We start from the raw sequence: 18,155 nt of genomic DNA, 5'->3' as shown, positions 1-18,155 counted from the left end.
GAGGGGAGGGGGGGGTGGGAGGGATTTGGGTAGCAGCCGACCAGAGGGGAGGGAGGCTAGCAGGGACTACAGCGAAGCTTGCGGGAGCTACAGTTGATGGATTGATGCACACAGTATGGGACCGGCTGGCTCATGCTCGTATGACATGGCCCCGGTGTAACTCCCGTGGGGATTAAGCTCCTGTTTCCAGTGGCCATGGACCCCTCGCCTGTAGCCAGCAGCGAGAGGTTCCGGCATGGCTACATGGACTATGTACGTACATACATGACAGGCGCCATGGCTTGGCTTGAGCCGAGGGCTGCCAGCCCTGGGGCGGGACAGATGGGAGAGGGCGGATGCAAGCGTGGACGGATATGTACAACTACGTATGTATGTAGCTACGGATGGGTGAAATAGTGGGGAGGGGGTGGGTGTGGGTGTGTGAGTGAGTGTGAGTGAGGCAGTGGGTGAGTGACTTGGTTAGTGAGTGTGAGAATCAGGAATGGATTGATTTGGACCCCTGCGCGGCGAAACTTGAGGCGAGGGACAGGAGCATGTAACAGGTGTGGTCTGGCTCTAGGTCTGGTTGTCAGCTGGGGTTGCAGCAAGAAGTGGCTCTGGTGTGGTGCTCGAAGCGGGCGTCGGTCCCCCTGGCAGGGCCGTGAGCACGGTGGGAGTGGCAGAGACAGAGGAGCAGGAGAGGAGCGTTTGGGCAAAGCGGCCGTGGTGCCGATGCCGGTGCCGATGAAGGAGCAAGCAGGCAGGCAGGCAGGCCAGGCGCGGTTGGAGGCATTTGGTGCGGTTGCTGGTGCGGACGTTGGTGCGGACGCTGGGTGCTGGTTGCTGGTGGGCGTCGTCTAGTGCAGTGGGCAGTGGGCGGTGGGCGGTGGGCGGTGGAGGGTGGCAGGAGTGGGTGCATGAGCCGCTTGCAGCGGGGGTGCTCAGCGCGCAAGAGGCGTGAAAAACGGCCATTGAGGAGCGCCGAGCTGTGGCAGGCCAACACTGTGGCGGGCCGTGCGTGGAGAAGGATCGACCAGTAGCCAGGCGGATAGCGTGCTGGGCCAAGCTGCAACGGGTAGCTACAAGCCGCGTGCCCTGCCTGCCCTGTCCTGCCCGTCGTGCCTGCCCTGTCCTGCCCGTCGTGCTTGCCCTGTCTGCCCTTGCTGCCTGTCGTGCCTGCCCTGTCTGTGTTGTCAACGCCAGTAAGTACGCGAGTGCCAGTGCTAGAGCCAGTGCCAGTGCCAGGGCGCAACCAGACCCAGTCCAAGTGTCAATCGGCCCCGGGTCAGCCTCGGGGCCCGCGTTGCTAAATTTTCCTGCACCATGCTCGAGGGCTGATGCTCATGCTCATCATCATCATCATCATCATCATCATCATCATCATCATCACCATCGCCGCGATAGTCATGATGCCGTTGCCTGCGCGCCATGCTGGCTTGCTGGCTGGCTGGCTGGCTGCTTGCATCCCGCCTCCTGCCTCCTATCCAGGGCCTGTCGGGACGTGGGTCACCATCCTCTGCACTGCACAACACAGCTCCCAATGCCAGCGCCAGCTCCCGCTCCTCCAGCTCAAAACACCGCACTGCACAGCCTTCTGCTGATGCCAATGGCAGCCGTTGCTACAACTCTGCGCGCCCACGCCAGGGCCCATCCAATATCTCGAGGTCAAAAATAGCCCTCGGTGCGTCACCTGCCATCACGCGAGTGCTGATGACGGCACACTGCACTTTGCCTGCACTCTGCACCATCTGCCCAAACGCACAAAGGGTCTGTCGGCCACTCAGCCTGTCCACGGCCGCCGCGCTGGCCTCACTTTTTTTTATCGATACTACGCTGCGCGCGCGCGCGCGCACACTCGTCGCACCCTCGCCGCTATATTTGCGTCGCGCGGCGCCGAGTCGTGCCAGACCATCCGAGTAGCGGCTCTATTCTAGTGGCTCGACCAGGCACAAGTCTCACGTCCCTCTGGTCGCCGCCACAGCCAGCCCAGATGAGTCAGCGAGCCTCGCTGCCCTGCCACTCTGCCACTTAGGCGAGCCCGCCCGCCGTGGCGCCTGACCACATGTGTACTCTCCATCCCACTGTCCCATGTCGTCCCAACGGCCGCCGCCAATCCAAGCCCTTTCCCCTCCCCTCCCAGACCACGCCCTCGCCGAACATGCTGATGAGCTTGCGCCCACGCCCGTTGCACCCTCCGCCTGCACTAACCGCTGTTCATCCACGCCTCTGACTCTCTCCTTCCCCTTCCCCTTCCCCTCCCCTCGCGCTCTCCTGCCTTCCTGGTGAAACGAGAACGGCCATCGCGAGATACGAGCCCAAATCTACCTCACTAGCACTGTAGCGCCCGTCGACTACTACCCTTTTGCCCGCCCACTACTACCTAGCCCGTTTTGCGCGCTCGGGCAGAGCCTCCACGAAGCCACTCCCAGCTCATCACTCGGTAGAGGTAGTACGTACCTACACGGCCTCCGGCTACTTTGCTAAAAGCCACAATTGCCCTAGCATCCCAATCTGGTTAGCCACCGGCCATAAAGGCTATTCTTAGCTTTAACCTCTCTTTACCCTAACAACTTTGCAGCCAGCAATGCACCTCGGCTCATCCATGTCCTCTCTGGGGTTTCTGCACCTAGCCTATTTTCCCCTTGACTATTCTCTTCCTCTCCATTGTCTGCTCGACATCGCGGCCCCTAGCCCTCCCGGCCACCGCAACAGGTAATTGACAAATTCTATACATGAACATGGTACACAATGACGTCTCCAATACCCATGGTCTCGTGTAACCACATGGCTCCGTAACACCCAATCGAGACACTACTAGCCACACTCGTCCCAGGCCCGCCAATGACCCGGTGAACCCGAACCCGCATTTGTCTCCATTCTTCCAGCTGTCTGCAAGCCACATGCTACTTGCACCACCTTGCAAACAATCCCTCTCCACCCGTCGGCACATGGCTATTAAAAGCCTTTTTTTCCAGTCATGCCATTGGCGCGAGACCAAACGTTACCCACGGGTGTGGTTGGCGACACAAGAACCACATGTCCTCTTTGCCGTCACTAGCCAATGGCGTCCACATGTCTGCTCCGAGTACTCGGCTCTCTGCCCGAATATACACACCTGCTTGCATCTGCTGCATCCACTTACATCATGCGAGCCATTGTCTCATTCAGACCTTCCATCTGCTGATATTGCCAATATATCGTTACACAGATATCCAGCTCCCATGCGGCATGCCCGAGAGGAAAAATTATTACACTCAGCCCCGCCTCTGTCCCAAAACAGGAGACACACGGAGAAACAGAGATAAAAAAAAAGATACTCTCACTTGCATTTTTCGTGCATAACATCTGTACTGTACTCTAGTCCTCGGTTCCGCGGCCCAAAAAGCTCCCAAGTAAAGCGTCTCGTACCATGAAACATTCGGACCGGCCATCGAGTCGTTTCTAGAAATTGTCGTCGACGGACTCCTCTCAATACTCCTAGTGCCAAAGTCCCTTTCCCCCCACAAGATCGCCCACTAGTCTGGGCCCTGAGTCGCGTCCAGACTAGTTTGACGATAAAAAGATTTTCCCATTCAATGCCAACATGCTAATCGTTTGCAATCCCGATGGGGCACTAATACGTGTCTTTGCTCCGAAACCTTTTTCTATTATTACCGACCCGTCGGTGGTTTTTCATGCTGCTAAGAAAGAGGGGTAGTATCCAACTTTCTCTGCCGACTAGTATCACCCTATAGTACCCAACAGGTTTAACCCTTTCCTGATTACTTATTGTGTACTTGGATGCAGCACAAAGCGGTGTACTCGAGTACTATCAATGCATAATCCATGTGGAAAGGGGGGGTTTTGTCGGATAATATGTCCGCTTCAGTATCAAACTTTACACTAGGCGTTTCTGGTCCTAGGTGCAAATGCAGTCTCGTTTAGTAGGCGTGTCTCCCTCTATCTGCCTGTGCAGTAAGTATACAGTGATTTTTAGACTAAATGATGTTGAGCTTGGTCGAAATGATCACCTCCAACTCTTCACATCATACGTACATTTCCACGTCACACAAGTGAAGAAATCGGAGATAACAAAAAAGGGGGAAAAGCAACCAAGAACCAAAAAAAACAGGGAAGATACCAAGAACCATTTGCCGATAGCCCGAGACCGATTTCCGAGACCGACCTCCGACTACAATAGAGAATACGAATAGCACAATAGCCTATAGCAGTCCTTCTGCCCCTACTCCGAACAATTGGGCTGAAAAAAATAGCGAGAAAGAGAGAAGCTAGCCACGACTCTTCGCCTAACCATGGCAGCTGCGAATTCCAGAGAATACGAGCCATTCAGCCAACTGCTACAAGATACGTAGCCACACCAGCAAGCCACTGCGTGCATAAAAATGATGTCATACTGCCTCCGGGCCGCTGTTCTACATAGAAGTGGGCCCTCACCCCCCCTCTTGTCCCTTTGACACTTACCCACACCCTACTAGTACTGAACTACCGTGTGATAGCGCACACCCACACCCATTCAAACTCGCTCATGTGTCTGTTAGTACAGATGTACATAGACAACATGCATATCAACATGTACTTGGCATAGGCTTGTAGTGATGCCGTTATAGCAAGGTACCCCAGACTAATTCACTAGATCCCGGCCGCGAACCCAAGCTTGCCCATATAAATCACTGAAAAAGGGTTAGCGGGGGGAACTGGGCGGGATGTTTTGGGGGGGAGGGGGGGTGTCAAGAGGGAACTAGATGCCGCTAGTCGGATGATCTGGATTGTCCAAGCTAAGGATGAGCACATTAATGTTCAATTATCCGAACGAGAGAAAAAAAATAGGGTGAAACCTGTAAATTAGCACTTCATGTCTCTCTTAGTAAGTATCCTGGTTACAGGAGGGACGGGACAAAGAAGAGACGGGACGAGAAGAAGAAACGGATAAAATGTCCGTATTTATCTCCATCGAGTCAGTCCCGTGCGTGGCAGAAGATCATGACTCCAGATTAACATTTCGTATACTGGAGACTTGGTGGGTTTGGGAGACACTGGGAAACCAAAAAAAAACAAGAAAATACCCGATAACCGAGATCCTGGGGACCATGTTACGAGGGTCTAGACAACAAGAAGAGGGGAGAAGTGAGAGTGGAGAGGAGAGAAGTGGAGAAGAGAAGAAACAAAGAAAAAAAACAAGAGGTCGAGATAACCGACCGGCCCATCTAGCTCAAAACTATAAATTGACAAATACACCTAGAACCATTAGAATCCCCCAGAAGATGGGAGAAAACAAGAACAAAACAAACACTAATGCCTCAAACACGGTTTGTATCCGGTGAAGGGGAAACTTTTTTGTAAAACATGAACTAATGTCAAAAACTTTTCATCTTTCATTCTCTCTCTCTCTCTCTTGTGTCTATCACACACATACTGTTTCATCACACTAAACAATAGACTTTCTGTAGAGACCCTCCTTCACACACTTACACACTCCCCTCTCTCTCTCTCACACACACACAGACACCCCCTTGGCCCCCCCCTCTGTACAGACCTTTCTCTCTCTGACACAGTCCCCCCCCTTTCACAAACCTATGCATAGATTCCTCTTTCACACACCCTCACTCAGACTCTCACTTTGGAAAAGAAAAGAAGAAGAAGAGAAGAAGAAACTAAACTAAGCTATCTACTTGTACTATGTATAAAACTACTCCCTATACCCAGCATACTACACTCACATAAATGAGAAAAAAAAAGAACGCCCGAGAAAATGTTACCTCATAGCACCTCGTCAAACTCAGTATGGAAGAGAATCCAACCAAGCAACAGCAAAGGGGAAAGAAAAGAGGTCGCTTGCTGGAATAAAAGGAACAAACAAACAAACGAAACAAATGTCTATATATGATGCCGTGAGAACCATTGCCCTCCGCTCCCATAATCCTTCTGCCGTTAAATGCTTTCATTGACTTCGTTTCGTTCTTCTCCTTCTTCAGTCGGGAGTGACATCCCCCCTCCCACCTCATAGACGTTCCAGTCTCACCTTCACCTTTTTTTCTTCTTCCTGATGTTTCATCTTCTCCATATAACACCATACTGCACACATGCCTATATTCAACGCCCGCTATACCACATGAAATAAACGCTCTAAGGGGGAAAAGACAGAGACACCTAGACGCTGTACAGCTCCCGGAACCGTGCTTGTTGCTCTGCGGGAAGACCGCCCAGAAAGGCGTCAAAGTCCGAAATCATACCCTTGTACTGCTGGACAACCTGGTTACGAGCATTAGTAAATTGTAGATATGACTAACAGTAATCTTCTTTCTCTTACCTTTTGGAACGTCTCCAGCACTTGTCTGCCTGCGGGGCCTCGGACCACATTGCTGTCGGCCATTGACATGTCACTGAAGAATTCAAGCAGAGATTGCTCCATCGCGCCAGGATTCGCCAGCACAATCAGCATGAAACCAGTCAGAGCGTGGCACTTCTCGTCTGTCCATTGGACATTCTTGATGGCACGGATGAAAGCCGGAGCAATCTGCGCAAGATGGACCGCTAGTGAAGGGGCACATCCAAGACCTAAGCGGCCCAGAGCAATGGCCGCATTCTCATTCAGTGACTCGGGAACCCTCTGGTCAAACAAGATGGTACCAAGTTTTTGCAGCAGTTTCTCGACATAGGGTTGCATGCCTTCCTTGTGGCACATGGCAATCTCGCCAACAGACCAGCACGCGTTGTTGATCACCGAATAACCCGTCTCTAGGCCATCAGTCGTTACTTGGGCAAAGTCAAGCTGCGGGATTAGGATGTTTAGGATGTCGGGCAAGCAAGGTCGGAGTTGCTGGAAGACATAGATGGCACAATCTCCGAGAAGAGCATAGGCCGACTGTCGCACATCGTTGTTAGGGTCTCTCATGCAGACAGCCAATAGTTGGAAGAACGTCGGCGCCTGTGTGACTAGTGCTGCGCTGTCCTGAAGGTTCAGGGCTTGAATGATAGCGCTGAGCAAGTCCAGACTGGTCACTAAGAAATCTTTGTCCGGAGGTTCATAACCATTGATCTCAGATGCCATGACTCCTTCTTCAAGATTGCGGTGAATAATCTTGATACACCTGGCGAATATACCAGTTGCATATGGGGCAAACTTTGGCCCGAGGGCTGTGGCAACATATGAAAGGCATTCAAGCAATGGGAACATTTCCCGCGAGTGGTCCGATACCTTGTTCCAGCGTTGAATGAGAGCGGGCATGAGTATTTGAACAAGCTCGTCGTTGGACAGCTCAGGTCCAACATGTTCAGCCAATGTCTGGACACAGTCATAGAGAATGAACATGTTCCTGTCCTTGTACATGGAAAAGCACTGGACAAACTGTCGGACAATGACAGTGCAGTATGGTGCAAGCTCGGAATTTGCCTTTTCTTCCAAATTGGCAAAGGCAGACGCCGCGGCTTCCTGTACACGCTTGTTCCTGTCAAGCATCTTCATCAAGATGCCCTCCATGACCGGCTCGAAGAACTGTTTCTTACCAGCCGTGTCGAGGTGAGAGGCCCAACCCGAGTAACGTCCAAGAGTCCAACATGTAATCTGACGAACAACAGGCTTAGGGTCCTCTAGCAGAGTGATGAGGAATGGAGTGAGCATAGGAAGATGCGGTTCAACCACCGACATGCAGCCATCTGCAATAGCACCGAGTGCAAGGACTGCCGATTCGCGGTGGGGCCACTCAGCATGATTAAGATTATCTGTGAGGTAAGGGAGAGTTGCTTGGAAAACAGCTTCATGGAACACTGATGCGAGGACATCAAGGGCCGCCGCAGAGCATTTTCGAAGGTTCCACTGCTCCTCTGGGTCTCCAAACTCATCGTCGTCGTCGAAGTCGTCAATTTCACCATCACTCAGGTCATCATCGTTGTCCTCGGCAGAAGCTCCTTGTCCTCCATTGGCAGAAACGGTCTCGCCGTTTGCGTTGGTAGTGAGTCTTCCAGCCTTACTCGACGCAAAAGTAGGTTTGATGTCTTGTTCTCGATCCTCAACCTCATAGTCTTCCTCTTCACCCTCGAGACGCATAATGTCATCTTCACTGTATACCATACTCGCAAGCAGAACCGGTACTATCTTGGCCAAGTATGGGCCAAGGTGATCGCGCATCTTTTCGTCTTCACTAGCACATAGCCAGAACTCTGCTGCATCCAGGGCCAGGTCTGGATTGTTTGGTGTGCGTTGCTGCGTGATCATGAACTCGACAAGGCCGTCCATGTGTGGTATTATCTTTTGAGGGGCAATATCGGCGATGTGAACAAAGGTTCGGCATACGTGCTTGCGCACATCTTCACTCGAGTCGCCGGCCAATTGAAATAATTGTTGTAGCAGTGTATCGATGTGGGAAACAACAGCCGGTGGCTTTTCCGGGACGAACACGTTGATAGCAGCCAATGCATCAGCGCGCACTCGAGGCTGAGAGCTTGTAGTGATTTCGAGAAGCTTGGGAAATATAAAGTCGAGGGGCTTCTGTCCCTGGTATTCCTTATCGAGGGCTTTCCTGTTGTCCTCACAAATCTTTAACAACGCACCCATGGCGCCTTCTTGCGCCTGTGTCGAGACATTGCCGTCGGCGTTGCTAACCATGCTGATAAGCTCCGAAAGAATTTGTGGCCATGCCATGATGCCTCCCTGGCGCACAATTTCCGTAATGACGTTGCCTGCATATCCTCTTATTTGCGATGTGGGGTCCTGTAGACCGAGAAGAATGACGGATCGTATATAGTCTTTGGTCGAATCGGGCATGGTTTTATAAGCCGTCTTTACGTCGTTCTTGAGCATGACGGCTGCGGCAGCTCTTGCTTGGAAGTATTGCGCAGCATCCATGTTGACGCTGGACGGGGGCTGGTTATTGGAGAAAACGTAGGCTAGATATTTGTCGATATCAGGCGAAGTTTGCGCCGATTTGAGCATCTGTGTATTTGAGGTCAGCATTATGCAAACCTCCAGCACATGGGTAGGGGATACTGACTTCTCCAGCATTCTTTCGCGCATTTGCATCATTGGCACTGAGCGAATCGCTCAGGCACTGGACCAGCTGCCGTAGAGGATCGTCCTGCGGTTGCCACGCCATAGCGGAGGGTGGTGTGTTTGGTCGTGCAAGAAAAAGATGTGGGATGTATCGACTAGCAACCCTAGATTAAGGGGGGTAGTGGTGAAGTAGGGCTGCACTGCGAGATAAGGTGAGGGAAAAAAAAGAGTAGGCCGTGTCGGCTTAAGCTTGGTCTGCTGGTACGCTTCATGGTTAGCTTTAGTGGGGAAGGCGGTTGAAGGATGAATGGAGGGGCAGTGCCAACATACAGGCCTTTGACGGAGAGAGAGCGTCTCACAAAACAAATTGCATTTTTTTTTCCTTTGCAAAGGCGACGGGCGTTTCAGCAATCTGTCGTGATAATTTCGGTGTGCCGCGACAAGTTTGCTAGTGGTGATGCGCGGGGCGCAGCGGAAACGTGCTTGCGGGTCCTCAAAGTGTGCGACCAATCGAGTGCTTCGGTAGTTTAGAGAAAGGAGCAGCTGCAGAGCAACTTAGTCGACGACAGCATGCAAAAAAGCCTCGGCAGACCTGGGGGTGAGGCGGGTGAGGGAGGCAGTTTGGGCGGTGGCTATAAGGGGAGGGGGAAGGCCGGTTCAAAGTTTTGTGAGCGCGCGTCTGCTGGGGGCGACCCGCCCATCTGCCACCTCCCAACTCTGGCTGGGTCACTTGCTTGGGGAGGGCGACGGCGAGACAACTACCACACCTGCACTGAACGTGTACCAGCTCCTGCATACATCGCCTGTCGCTCTAGAAAAAAGACTGCTGCCGTCACGCCTCTTCGTTGCCACTGCATTCACATGGCCCTGGTGGTGTCGCACGCCGGGCAGCGCCTTTGACAGCCCGCACGTTGCACGGCTCGATGCACGTTGCATCACTGTACTCGAGTGCAGATGTACATTTCGCTGCCGCGCCATACCGCTGTATCATCTGGCGGACCTTTTCCCAAACCCTACTGTATTGCAGGCGTTGCGGGTGTGGCATGTTGCAAGAAATCACATGTCTTGGCCTGGCCGTTGCCTCCCGCCCAGGCAGACTCGCTACAGAGCAGTCTTTGCCCACACTGATACTAGAGTACCGAAACAAGCATTCGCTAGCTGTCGCTCTTCCTCTACCAAATCGATAGCTTCACTCGAGAGACGACCCTCGTGTTACACCGTACACCAATAACGCTCCCTCGGTTATTAGGTGCGGCCTTTAACCCACTACCTAACCTGAAGGAGCTCCACATGTCTTCAGCCACTCGTGTCGCGCCTCTCGTTGGCTTGTCTCCAATGTACTCGTATACTTTGATACAGATATAGGGACATGATATTTCACACACCAAATACTAGCTGCAGCCCGTGGCGGATGCTAGTCTTGCCCAACACTTAACTGGAACGTGTCTATGGTGTGCAGTCATGGATGAACTTCAAACTAATTTGGCCGTAGTTCTTGCCTATACTTACTTGGGTTGGCATGCAGCAGTGCCATCGACTCGGCGGAAGTTTTGCCAGCTCTAGATTGCTGTCGGGTTTGTCTCCTATCCAGTCTCTAAGCACATGTGTGGCTGGGTTATCTCTCGGTCTAATTGCTCTCCTTTATCACTGAGCAAGAGCCTCTCGGTAATCTACTATCAATCCTTAGGGTACCATTCCAACTATCGCCGGCATAGTACTTTTAACCAGGAGCGATATTTAGCAACACTGTTCATTTCTTGTCATGACCCAATTTCCTACCTTTTCCTCTGTCCTTGTGAGCTGCACTCGCCTTGACATATTCGAATGTTCCGTCTATCAAACCAGCTGGCTCTGCGGAGAAGCATCATGATGCGACGAAGCCAATGTGAAGCACGTTCTCGTTGCTTGGAAGCATGAACAGACGGCGAGTAGTAGGACCAAGGCTGCACAGACCTGACTCAGTGTATGATCGGGTACCTGGGAAGCATCATCTGCAACATGTTTAGTCCCTGCGTGCATGCGCCTGGCAATCCACCGTTGCGCCTTGGTTCCACAGTAGATACTTGGTAGAGTAGAGCATGCAAGAAGTTCTATGTTCCTGTAGTGCTAGATGACGACATGCTACTCCTTGTATGCATCGCATCATCTGAAGCAGGGGAAAAAATGAATGTGGTCGCGGTCGCAGGCGCACAGGCAATCTGACATCATCAAATATGATTGACGTCAACGGTGGGCAGGTCAAGCCTTGCGAGGCTGATGCATAGATTGCGATTCGATTGCGGGGTGGACATTGCGGGACGGGGGCATCGAGAAGATTCGCGGTGCAGATAAACAAAGCAGTTGCAGTAGAGGATTGTCGTGGGGGCTCCGTGGTTTTTGATGGTGAAGCGCCTTTGTAGGCGGCTCTGGACTGTCAATGTTTCACGATTGCATAACGTTTAGGCAGCGAGTGGTGGAATGGCTCCTTCACGAACCGTGTGCCGACGGCGCCTACGGGCGACTACAGCTGCACGCCAATTTTAGCATTTGGCCTCATCTGAAACCATGGGGTCGATGTCAGATTGCTTTTGCCTCTCACCAAGCGAAACATGGCCCAAGACAGACGCCGATGCCATGGTGATTGACGAGTACAAATCACGTGACCCGGTGTGCATGGCGCATGGCTGCTCGATACCCAGGCTGGCAAAGGCAGCATGCAGAGATGCAAAGCATTGTGTCGTGGCCATGCAAGGCGGTGGTGTTGGGGGTGCAAGTCTGGTTCTGGCCGAGGCCTGGGCCTGGACGGCGGCGGCGGGCAGCCAACGGGCAATCATGGAGGGCAGAGCTAGGGGCGACGGCGTTGAGGAGAGTAAAGCAAGATGCAGACGGAGTTCTGATGCTGTTGCAGCAGAGTCGCCTAGAAGAGTCCAAGCGAAGGCGTGACGGCTAGATCGGCAGACTGGTGAGAGGCGCGGCCCTGCGTGTGTCGTGTGCAGGCAGTGGACGAGGTGGCAACGCAGCGTCAGGCACTTGACGTCTCACGCACATCTCACCACTCCTCCCTCTACTACTGCCGCCCGCCGGCGCCATCCCATCCCGCCTCTCGACGTCTTTTCCTTGGTCCTCTCTCCACACCGACGACACTTGCAACTGCTGCCACCCGCCCATCTCGCCTCCATCACCACACATCGTCGCCCCGCCGCGTCGCCAGCACTGCGCCTCTGTCTCTGCACGTCACCGAGCTGGTCCCGGCCCCCACTGCTTCATCCACTGCCAGCGCTGATAGCCCGACACCACCATCACCAGCGCCGCCGCGCTCTCCTTCACGGCCTGGATCGTGTCGCCCACCTTCCGCCGCCTCCCGCCCGTGATAGTCATTTCGCCAGCCCCTTGCAATGCTGCCCCAAGAGCCCCTCCACCCGGACGGGCCCACGTCGACGCTCTACACGTCGTACCACCCGGGCCACAATCTCCCACCCATGCAGCCAACACCCTTCGCACACCACCGCGTCCAACACAATGTCGTCGCGCACACAACAGCTTCCCACAACAGCCTCGGATCCACGGCAAAGGGAATCATGATCGGCATCTTTTCCGTCCTTGGCGCTGCGGGAATATGCCTCATCATCGCCGCCATTGTTTACTACTTCAGGTACACGCAAACAGGCCGCATCTTCCTCGACCGGATAACGCGGCCGGGCGAATATGATGACGAACAGCAATTTGCCAAAGAAGAGGCCGAGGCGCTCGAGTCTATGGACGATCTGCAGCGAACAGAGTACCTGAGAGCCAAAGGTATGTTTGATATATTGCGTCTTTGCTTGATTACTCAATGGCAATGGACGTGCACTGACTTTCATAGCTTTCGTTCAAGCAAACCCGCCCGAATCCGTTCAAACCGATATCTCTCTTTCGCAATTCCTGGCCATTCAAGAAAAGGGTGTATCCGCTTGGGAATTCGAGCCCGAACTCGAGATTGCAAACTGCTTTGTAGAAGGTCGTACTGAAATTGAGTTCTTCGATTCCGAATGCAGCGTTCAGAGCAACCTACCGATACCCAAGCAAAACGAAGTCTACTACTGGGAAGCCAAGGTTTACGAAAAGCCCGAGAGCACAAGCATAGCGATTGGTGTGACGACCAAGCCATATCCATTGTTTAGGCTCCCAGGTACGTCTGCCACTGCACTCCATCCTTTCATTTACATTCTAACTCCTCTTAGGTTACCATAAATCGTCAATATCATACATGTCCAATGGAAACCGCCGATACAACCAGCCATTCCAACCATCTGCATACGGTCCCGCTTACGTTCAAGGAGATGTCATTGGTGTTGGATACCGACCTCGAACCGGAACAGTCTTCTTCACGCGCAATGGTAAAAGGCTTGATGACGTTGCACACGGCCTCAAGACCCAGAACTTCTTCCCTACAGTCGGCGCAAATGGTCCATGCCACGTCCATGTCAACTTTGGCCAGATGGGCTTCGTGTTCATTGAAGCCAATGTTAAGAAGTGGGGTTTAGCACCACAAACCGGAAGCTTGGCCCCACCACCACCATATGGCAGCGAACAAGGATCCATACTGTTAGACTCTGGGCGGGAAGGTGTCAGAGAAGGAATGGCTGGTAGTTATATTCAAGCAGGCTACGCACATGCACGGTCTAGTAGCCAGCAAATGCGTCTTGGAAGACAGGTACCCACAAGCCCAGGCCCCCAGCGTAGTCCGACAGACATATCCCTCGCAGCACTCAGCCTCGTAGACTCGAATGATGATCCCGGCGAAGGCACCAGCGAGGATTATCGAAGGACAATCCCAGCCAACCAAGGCCTGACTCTTCTGCAACCCGGCGAGCTTCCCCCTGAATACACCAGCCCCGTCGGTTCTCCCAGCCTGCGAAACACGGCCAGCCATCAAAACGGTTATTGGGACGAACGAGCACCACTCCTACAGAACCAGCAACAGCCGAGGGAAACTAGCCCACCTGTCCCCAGCTACGACGCTGCTATGGCCGACGCGCCAGAGATACGGCCTCCCACAATCAGAGTACGCAGCGCCACCGAAGCTGGCGTTCGACCCCGACCTCGACCACTTCGTTGATGGATGACTGTGAAGCATCAGCAATCTTTTTTCTTTTGTTATCTCGTACCGTGAAGATGCCTTGTCCGCACTCCTCCCTGTTACAACTATACCCTATCCTTCACTTTTCCTTTTTGTCAGGAGCAACAGTCAGCCAAGCGATGGATGCGCGGCGACGATGACGGCTGTATATTTGAGCTTCCAATGGATGCATACAGCGAAGCGAACCCAATCTGTTGAACCAACTGGTCTTTGGGGTTTGAAACCAAGGGCGTTGTGTCTATCTTCTTTGTCCCTGGATTTCGGCGTCTTTTGTATTCCCTTGTTCTTTTGTTTTTCGAGCGAGCATTGCTACATATCCCCCGGGGCTTTATGAAGGGGGAGTACACGGATGTGACACGCGGGTGGAAAGGCTGTGTCCCTGTTACTATTGGCGTTGTTGTACGGGACTAGACTGTGGACTTTTTTGTGTATTCGAGCTGTTTTTGGATTGTAGCCATCGGCCAGGTCGCGCAGTTTTGGTTCCTGCTTGACTGGGTTTGCAGCTGTATATGACGATTTTACTATCGAAATTGCACGAATTTCCCTCTTGATATCTACGTCTTCTATTGCTATTTGATTTCTACTCATTACAACGACTGGATGAAGAACCATTCCAAAGTCATGACAAGTACTGCTTTTCTTTGGCTACACGGTTCAACCCCCATAGTTGGGTTCTTAACGATAGATCTAAGCACACCCTTTGCACGCGACATCACTAATACCAGCTGCTAAGATACAGGCAAGATCAGCGATAGGGTCTATATTAAAGTTAGCTTGAATACGTTAAGAGCGATGATGATCGTACTTAATCCGCCCTCGGACACAGCAGCAGTACAGGCAGTAAGTGTAGATGCTGCAGCGACGGTACAAGCTTAACGGTGTTAGTTATTATAAAAGGCTGTTAAGGCGTAAAGTAGCGTACCAAGTACGTCACAGCCATTGTCTTCCTTGAGTCGTAGTTTTGCCGTGGCAGAAGCACATTGATTAGCATTCGCATTTGCTGGACACCTGTAGGCGAGGTGCTTGATCACGGTAGTGTGAGTTTGTCCTGCTGGTGCTGGACCGACGACAGTTGCGGCATTAATGGTGACAAGTAGGGCGCTGAAAGCAAGGAGGGTTGAGGTAGTGAACTGCATGGTGGTAAGGTTGATTGAAAGTTGTGCTTGGGTGTAGAAGTGTAGAGATAGAATGAGTTGATGAGGGTCAACATTTCTAGGGATAGGCACAGATTGATATATTTTATAAGATAAGAAGTAGTCTAGTTATTGAGCTTGTCTACTCTATATCGCATAGGAAACTATTTTTTTTTCATCTAAGATATAAGCACTATGATCTTTGTGGTGTTACTATCCAAGTAATCCTATAGTTAAAGGCACATTTTTCAAGCTTTAACCCTTCCTACGTTTAATTGGTGTTGGTCTAGGAGAAAAAGGTGTATTTAGTGCTTACTAAACTCATAGGGGCTAGTTACGCTCTTAATAGCTTAGTGTTACGGGGCGAGCTGATATAGCAGCGGACCGGCCGTTTCCAGGTGTAAGAGGCTAGAAATCCCCGGGTGGGTGTATCAAAGCGCCACAACCCTGACTACAAAACATATCGAAAGTAGGGATTCTCCTTGTCAGTCAAGTCCATGAATGCCAGCTTGTCGCGCTCTGCTTCGTCGATAGGGATACTTTCTCTCTTTTTGTTTTCGCGTTGAAGGACAAGATAGAGCATTACAGCTGCAGCAATGGTGATGCAGTAACTACGTATCTCATCAGCTTCAAAAAGAGAAGGAGGCACCGAATAGTATACATACCAAATAATCAAGCCCGTCCACAGCTTTGGGTAATGCGCTGGCTTTTCTCGGCTGTCAATCAACTGCGGTCCGACAATATTCCCCACACAATACGCGACAAAGATGGCAGCTGCCATGGCGCTCTTTTTAGTCGCTCCAGCCACATTGGACATGCCAATAACAATGGTCTGGCTGACGACGGCGCCAAAAGTGCCAATGATGGAGTACCCTGCGACAGGGGTGGCGGCATGGTAGGTCCATTCTGCTTTCCAAATCATAGCGCAGCCAGCGATGACAGGGAGGCAGTTTACGACGAGTAAAATGAGGCGGATATTCGGGATCCGTGAACTGAGGTATCCGCACAGCAAGATAGTGATGAGGCATAAGCCGCCGAGGGGGAACTGCCAGAGAATCGATTCGAGTGTCGACCAGCCAAATGTACTAACAATGAGCGGACCAAACCCAGACACTGCGCCGTTAACCGTGTACGCCGAGGTCATGAGGAGAAATACGAGCCAAAGTTTAATATCCAGTGCTGCTTCCTTGAGCTGAGCAGGTTTGATCTTCTGGCAACGCACACCGGTCGCGCCTTTGCGGAGCCGCTCGACAGCTACAACACGCTCTGCAGGCGAGAGAAACCATGCCGAAGCACACGAGTTGGGGATAAAAAAGCACCAGATACCGAAGAGAAAAGTCAAACAGCCCGCTAAGAGATAGATGTACTGCCAGCGTTTCAAGTCGCCAGCGGTAATCTGTGCAAAGCCATAGTTGAGTGCACCTCCAATAATCGTAAAGAGGCCTGTAGAACTAAACCACCAGCTCTGTCGTATAGCCTGTTCCTGCTGCGTATAGTAGCTAGATATTATAGTCATGAAACCAGTGGGTATGATGCTCTCTACGAAACCGAGAAAGAAGCGCTGCGCATAGAGCCCCTTGTACGTGGTGACGGCTGCGGTTAGCATACAGACCAGGGCCCAGAGCATGACGACGCCACCCAGTATGCGGCCGAGGTTGAAGCGCTGTAGCGCAAAAGTCATGGGGTAGAGACCTGCTAGCATGCCAAAGTAGAAGAGGGATGTCGCCCATGACAGACGAGATGTGTTTATTGTCGGCGGCCTCGTGCTGGTGTCTGTGATGCTGAGTGAGAGGTCCTTTGTCATACCGAAGAGGACTGCGGAGCCCAAGATGGCTTTGTCGTAGTATACCAGCCCATATCCTAAGCTCTTTGGTTAATCAAACGATTCAGATGGCTCTTAAGTTACCGGCAGTGAGAAATACCGACTATCATGGCCGGTATCAAGAACCAGTCTACTTTTTTCAAAACTCTAGCCTCGATTGCTGGGTCGATTTCCTGCGCGTGTTCGCCTACAAGGCTAATTGCCAAATCTTTCTCCTGCGATACCGCCGCGTTTGCGCCTGACTCTGCGTCTTGGCCAGTTGCCGGAGGCCCGCCTGTGTGCTCCGCGGCTGCATTGTGAGTATGAGCCGTCATGCTCGAAGACGAATGTGGAAACCCAGGATGTACAATCAACCTTGAGAAGGGGGATGCAGGAGGATATGAAAAGGACAAGATGCAAATCAGCTTCGCAGATTTCTCATGTGTCACTCGATTATACACACGGCTTGAACATGCACGGGATGCCAACTCAAAGCTAGCGCCATATCAAGCATGCCAGACCTATCGCAAGCCATGTCGCAATCCGAGCAGCACAATCCAGAGTCTAGCACCCGCGTTCAAGCGAATGTGGAAAGCACGGCTATCCGTGCAGCCATGCCATTGGTTGCAATGGCTAAATATGCCGCATGAAGTGGCTGGTGTCGAGGAAGCCTAGCAGAGAAAAGGATGGAACAAGCTAGTGCCGAACCGGGTATAGCCCACACCGTGACATAATCATGAAGAAAAACCTTTCGGTGCGAAACTGCTCTGCCTCTTCTACCAATCAACCTTCTAGCTACAAAGGCAACCCTCACCACCCGCCGTGGGGTGTCTTTGCACACACACGCATCGCAACACGCCTACTGTGTCTCAACACATCATTCATTAAATTCATGAATGCGAAAGACAAAAAAGGCTTCTCGATGCGCAAAAGCCTTCCTTGTAGTAACCAAATCCCGGTCTCTTGCCTCGCTCAATCCGCTGTTCCCACTTGGCGGATTTCGAGCTGGATACACACATACTCTTTTTTTGTTTCTTTTTTCAAATAGAGACATGTGTGTACGAGACAAGACTAAATGCGACGATTTTTGAGTACGGAACCGCCTGATTCCATGTGTCGGACCTCCGTAATTTATCTGTCGGGACATGCACTTTGCAA

At 52.1% G+C, this 18,155-nt stretch overlaps 5 protein-coding genes across 5 annotated transcripts; 1 reads left to right on the top strand and 4 right to left on the bottom strand.

The window, feature by feature from the left end:
* Positions 1-555: 555 nt before the first annotated feature.
* On the bottom strand, positions 556-1,409 carry COCCADRAFT_22762 (uncharacterized protein; the record flags this gene model as incomplete). Its single annotated transcript, XM_007709747.1, has 2 exons — positions 556-1,164; positions 1,302-1,409. 2 exons carry the CDS (start codon positions 1,407-1,409, stop codon positions 556-558), a joined length of 717 nt encoding a protein of 238 aa, XP_007707937.1.
* Positions 1,410-6,126: 4,717 nt separating this feature from the next.
* Positions 6,127-9,068, bottom strand: COCCADRAFT_84663 (uncharacterized protein; the record flags this gene model as incomplete). The annotated part of the gene is made up of 3 exons (XM_007709817.1): positions 6,127-6,228; positions 6,287-8,908; positions 8,967-9,068. 3 exons carry the CDS (start codon positions 9,066-9,068, stop codon positions 6,127-6,129), a joined length of 2,826 nt encoding a protein of 941 aa, XP_007708007.1.
* A 3,271-nt stretch (positions 9,069-12,339) lies between these two features.
* Positions 12,340-14,042, top strand: COCCADRAFT_1446 (uncharacterized protein; the record flags this gene model as incomplete). The annotated part of the gene is made up of 3 exons (XM_007709728.1): positions 12,340-12,739; positions 12,807-13,112; positions 13,165-14,042. 3 exons carry the CDS (start codon positions 12,340-12,342, stop codon positions 14,040-14,042), a joined length of 1,584 nt encoding a protein of 527 aa, XP_007707918.1.
* Positions 14,043-14,750: 708 nt separating this feature from the next.
* On the bottom strand, positions 14,751-15,199 carry COCCADRAFT_1445 (uncharacterized protein; the record flags this gene model as incomplete). The annotated part of the gene is made up of 3 exons (XM_007709727.1): positions 14,751-14,821; positions 14,869-14,934; positions 14,986-15,199. 3 exons carry the CDS (start codon positions 15,197-15,199, stop codon positions 14,751-14,753), a joined length of 351 nt encoding a protein of 116 aa, XP_007707917.1.
* A 448-nt stretch (positions 15,200-15,647) lies between these two features.
* On the bottom strand, positions 15,648-17,332 carry COCCADRAFT_84697 (uncharacterized protein; the record flags this gene model as incomplete). Its single annotated transcript, XM_007709816.1, has 3 exons — positions 15,648-15,807; positions 15,862-17,056; positions 17,119-17,332. 3 exons carry the CDS (start codon positions 17,330-17,332, stop codon positions 15,648-15,650), a joined length of 1,569 nt encoding a protein of 522 aa, XP_007708006.1.
* Positions 17,333-18,155: the final 823 nt, after the last annotated feature.

This window comes from Bipolaris zeicola (genome assembly GCF_000523435.1).
Source record: "Bipolaris zeicola 26-R-13 unplaced genomic scaffold scaffold_11, whole genome shotgun sequence".
Classification (NCBI taxonomy): Eukaryota; Fungi; Ascomycota; class Dothideomycetes; order Pleosporales; family Pleosporaceae; genus Bipolaris; species Bipolaris zeicola.
Note: the sequence above shows the minus strand (reverse complement) of the source record. Positions and strands in the feature narration are given on the sequence as shown.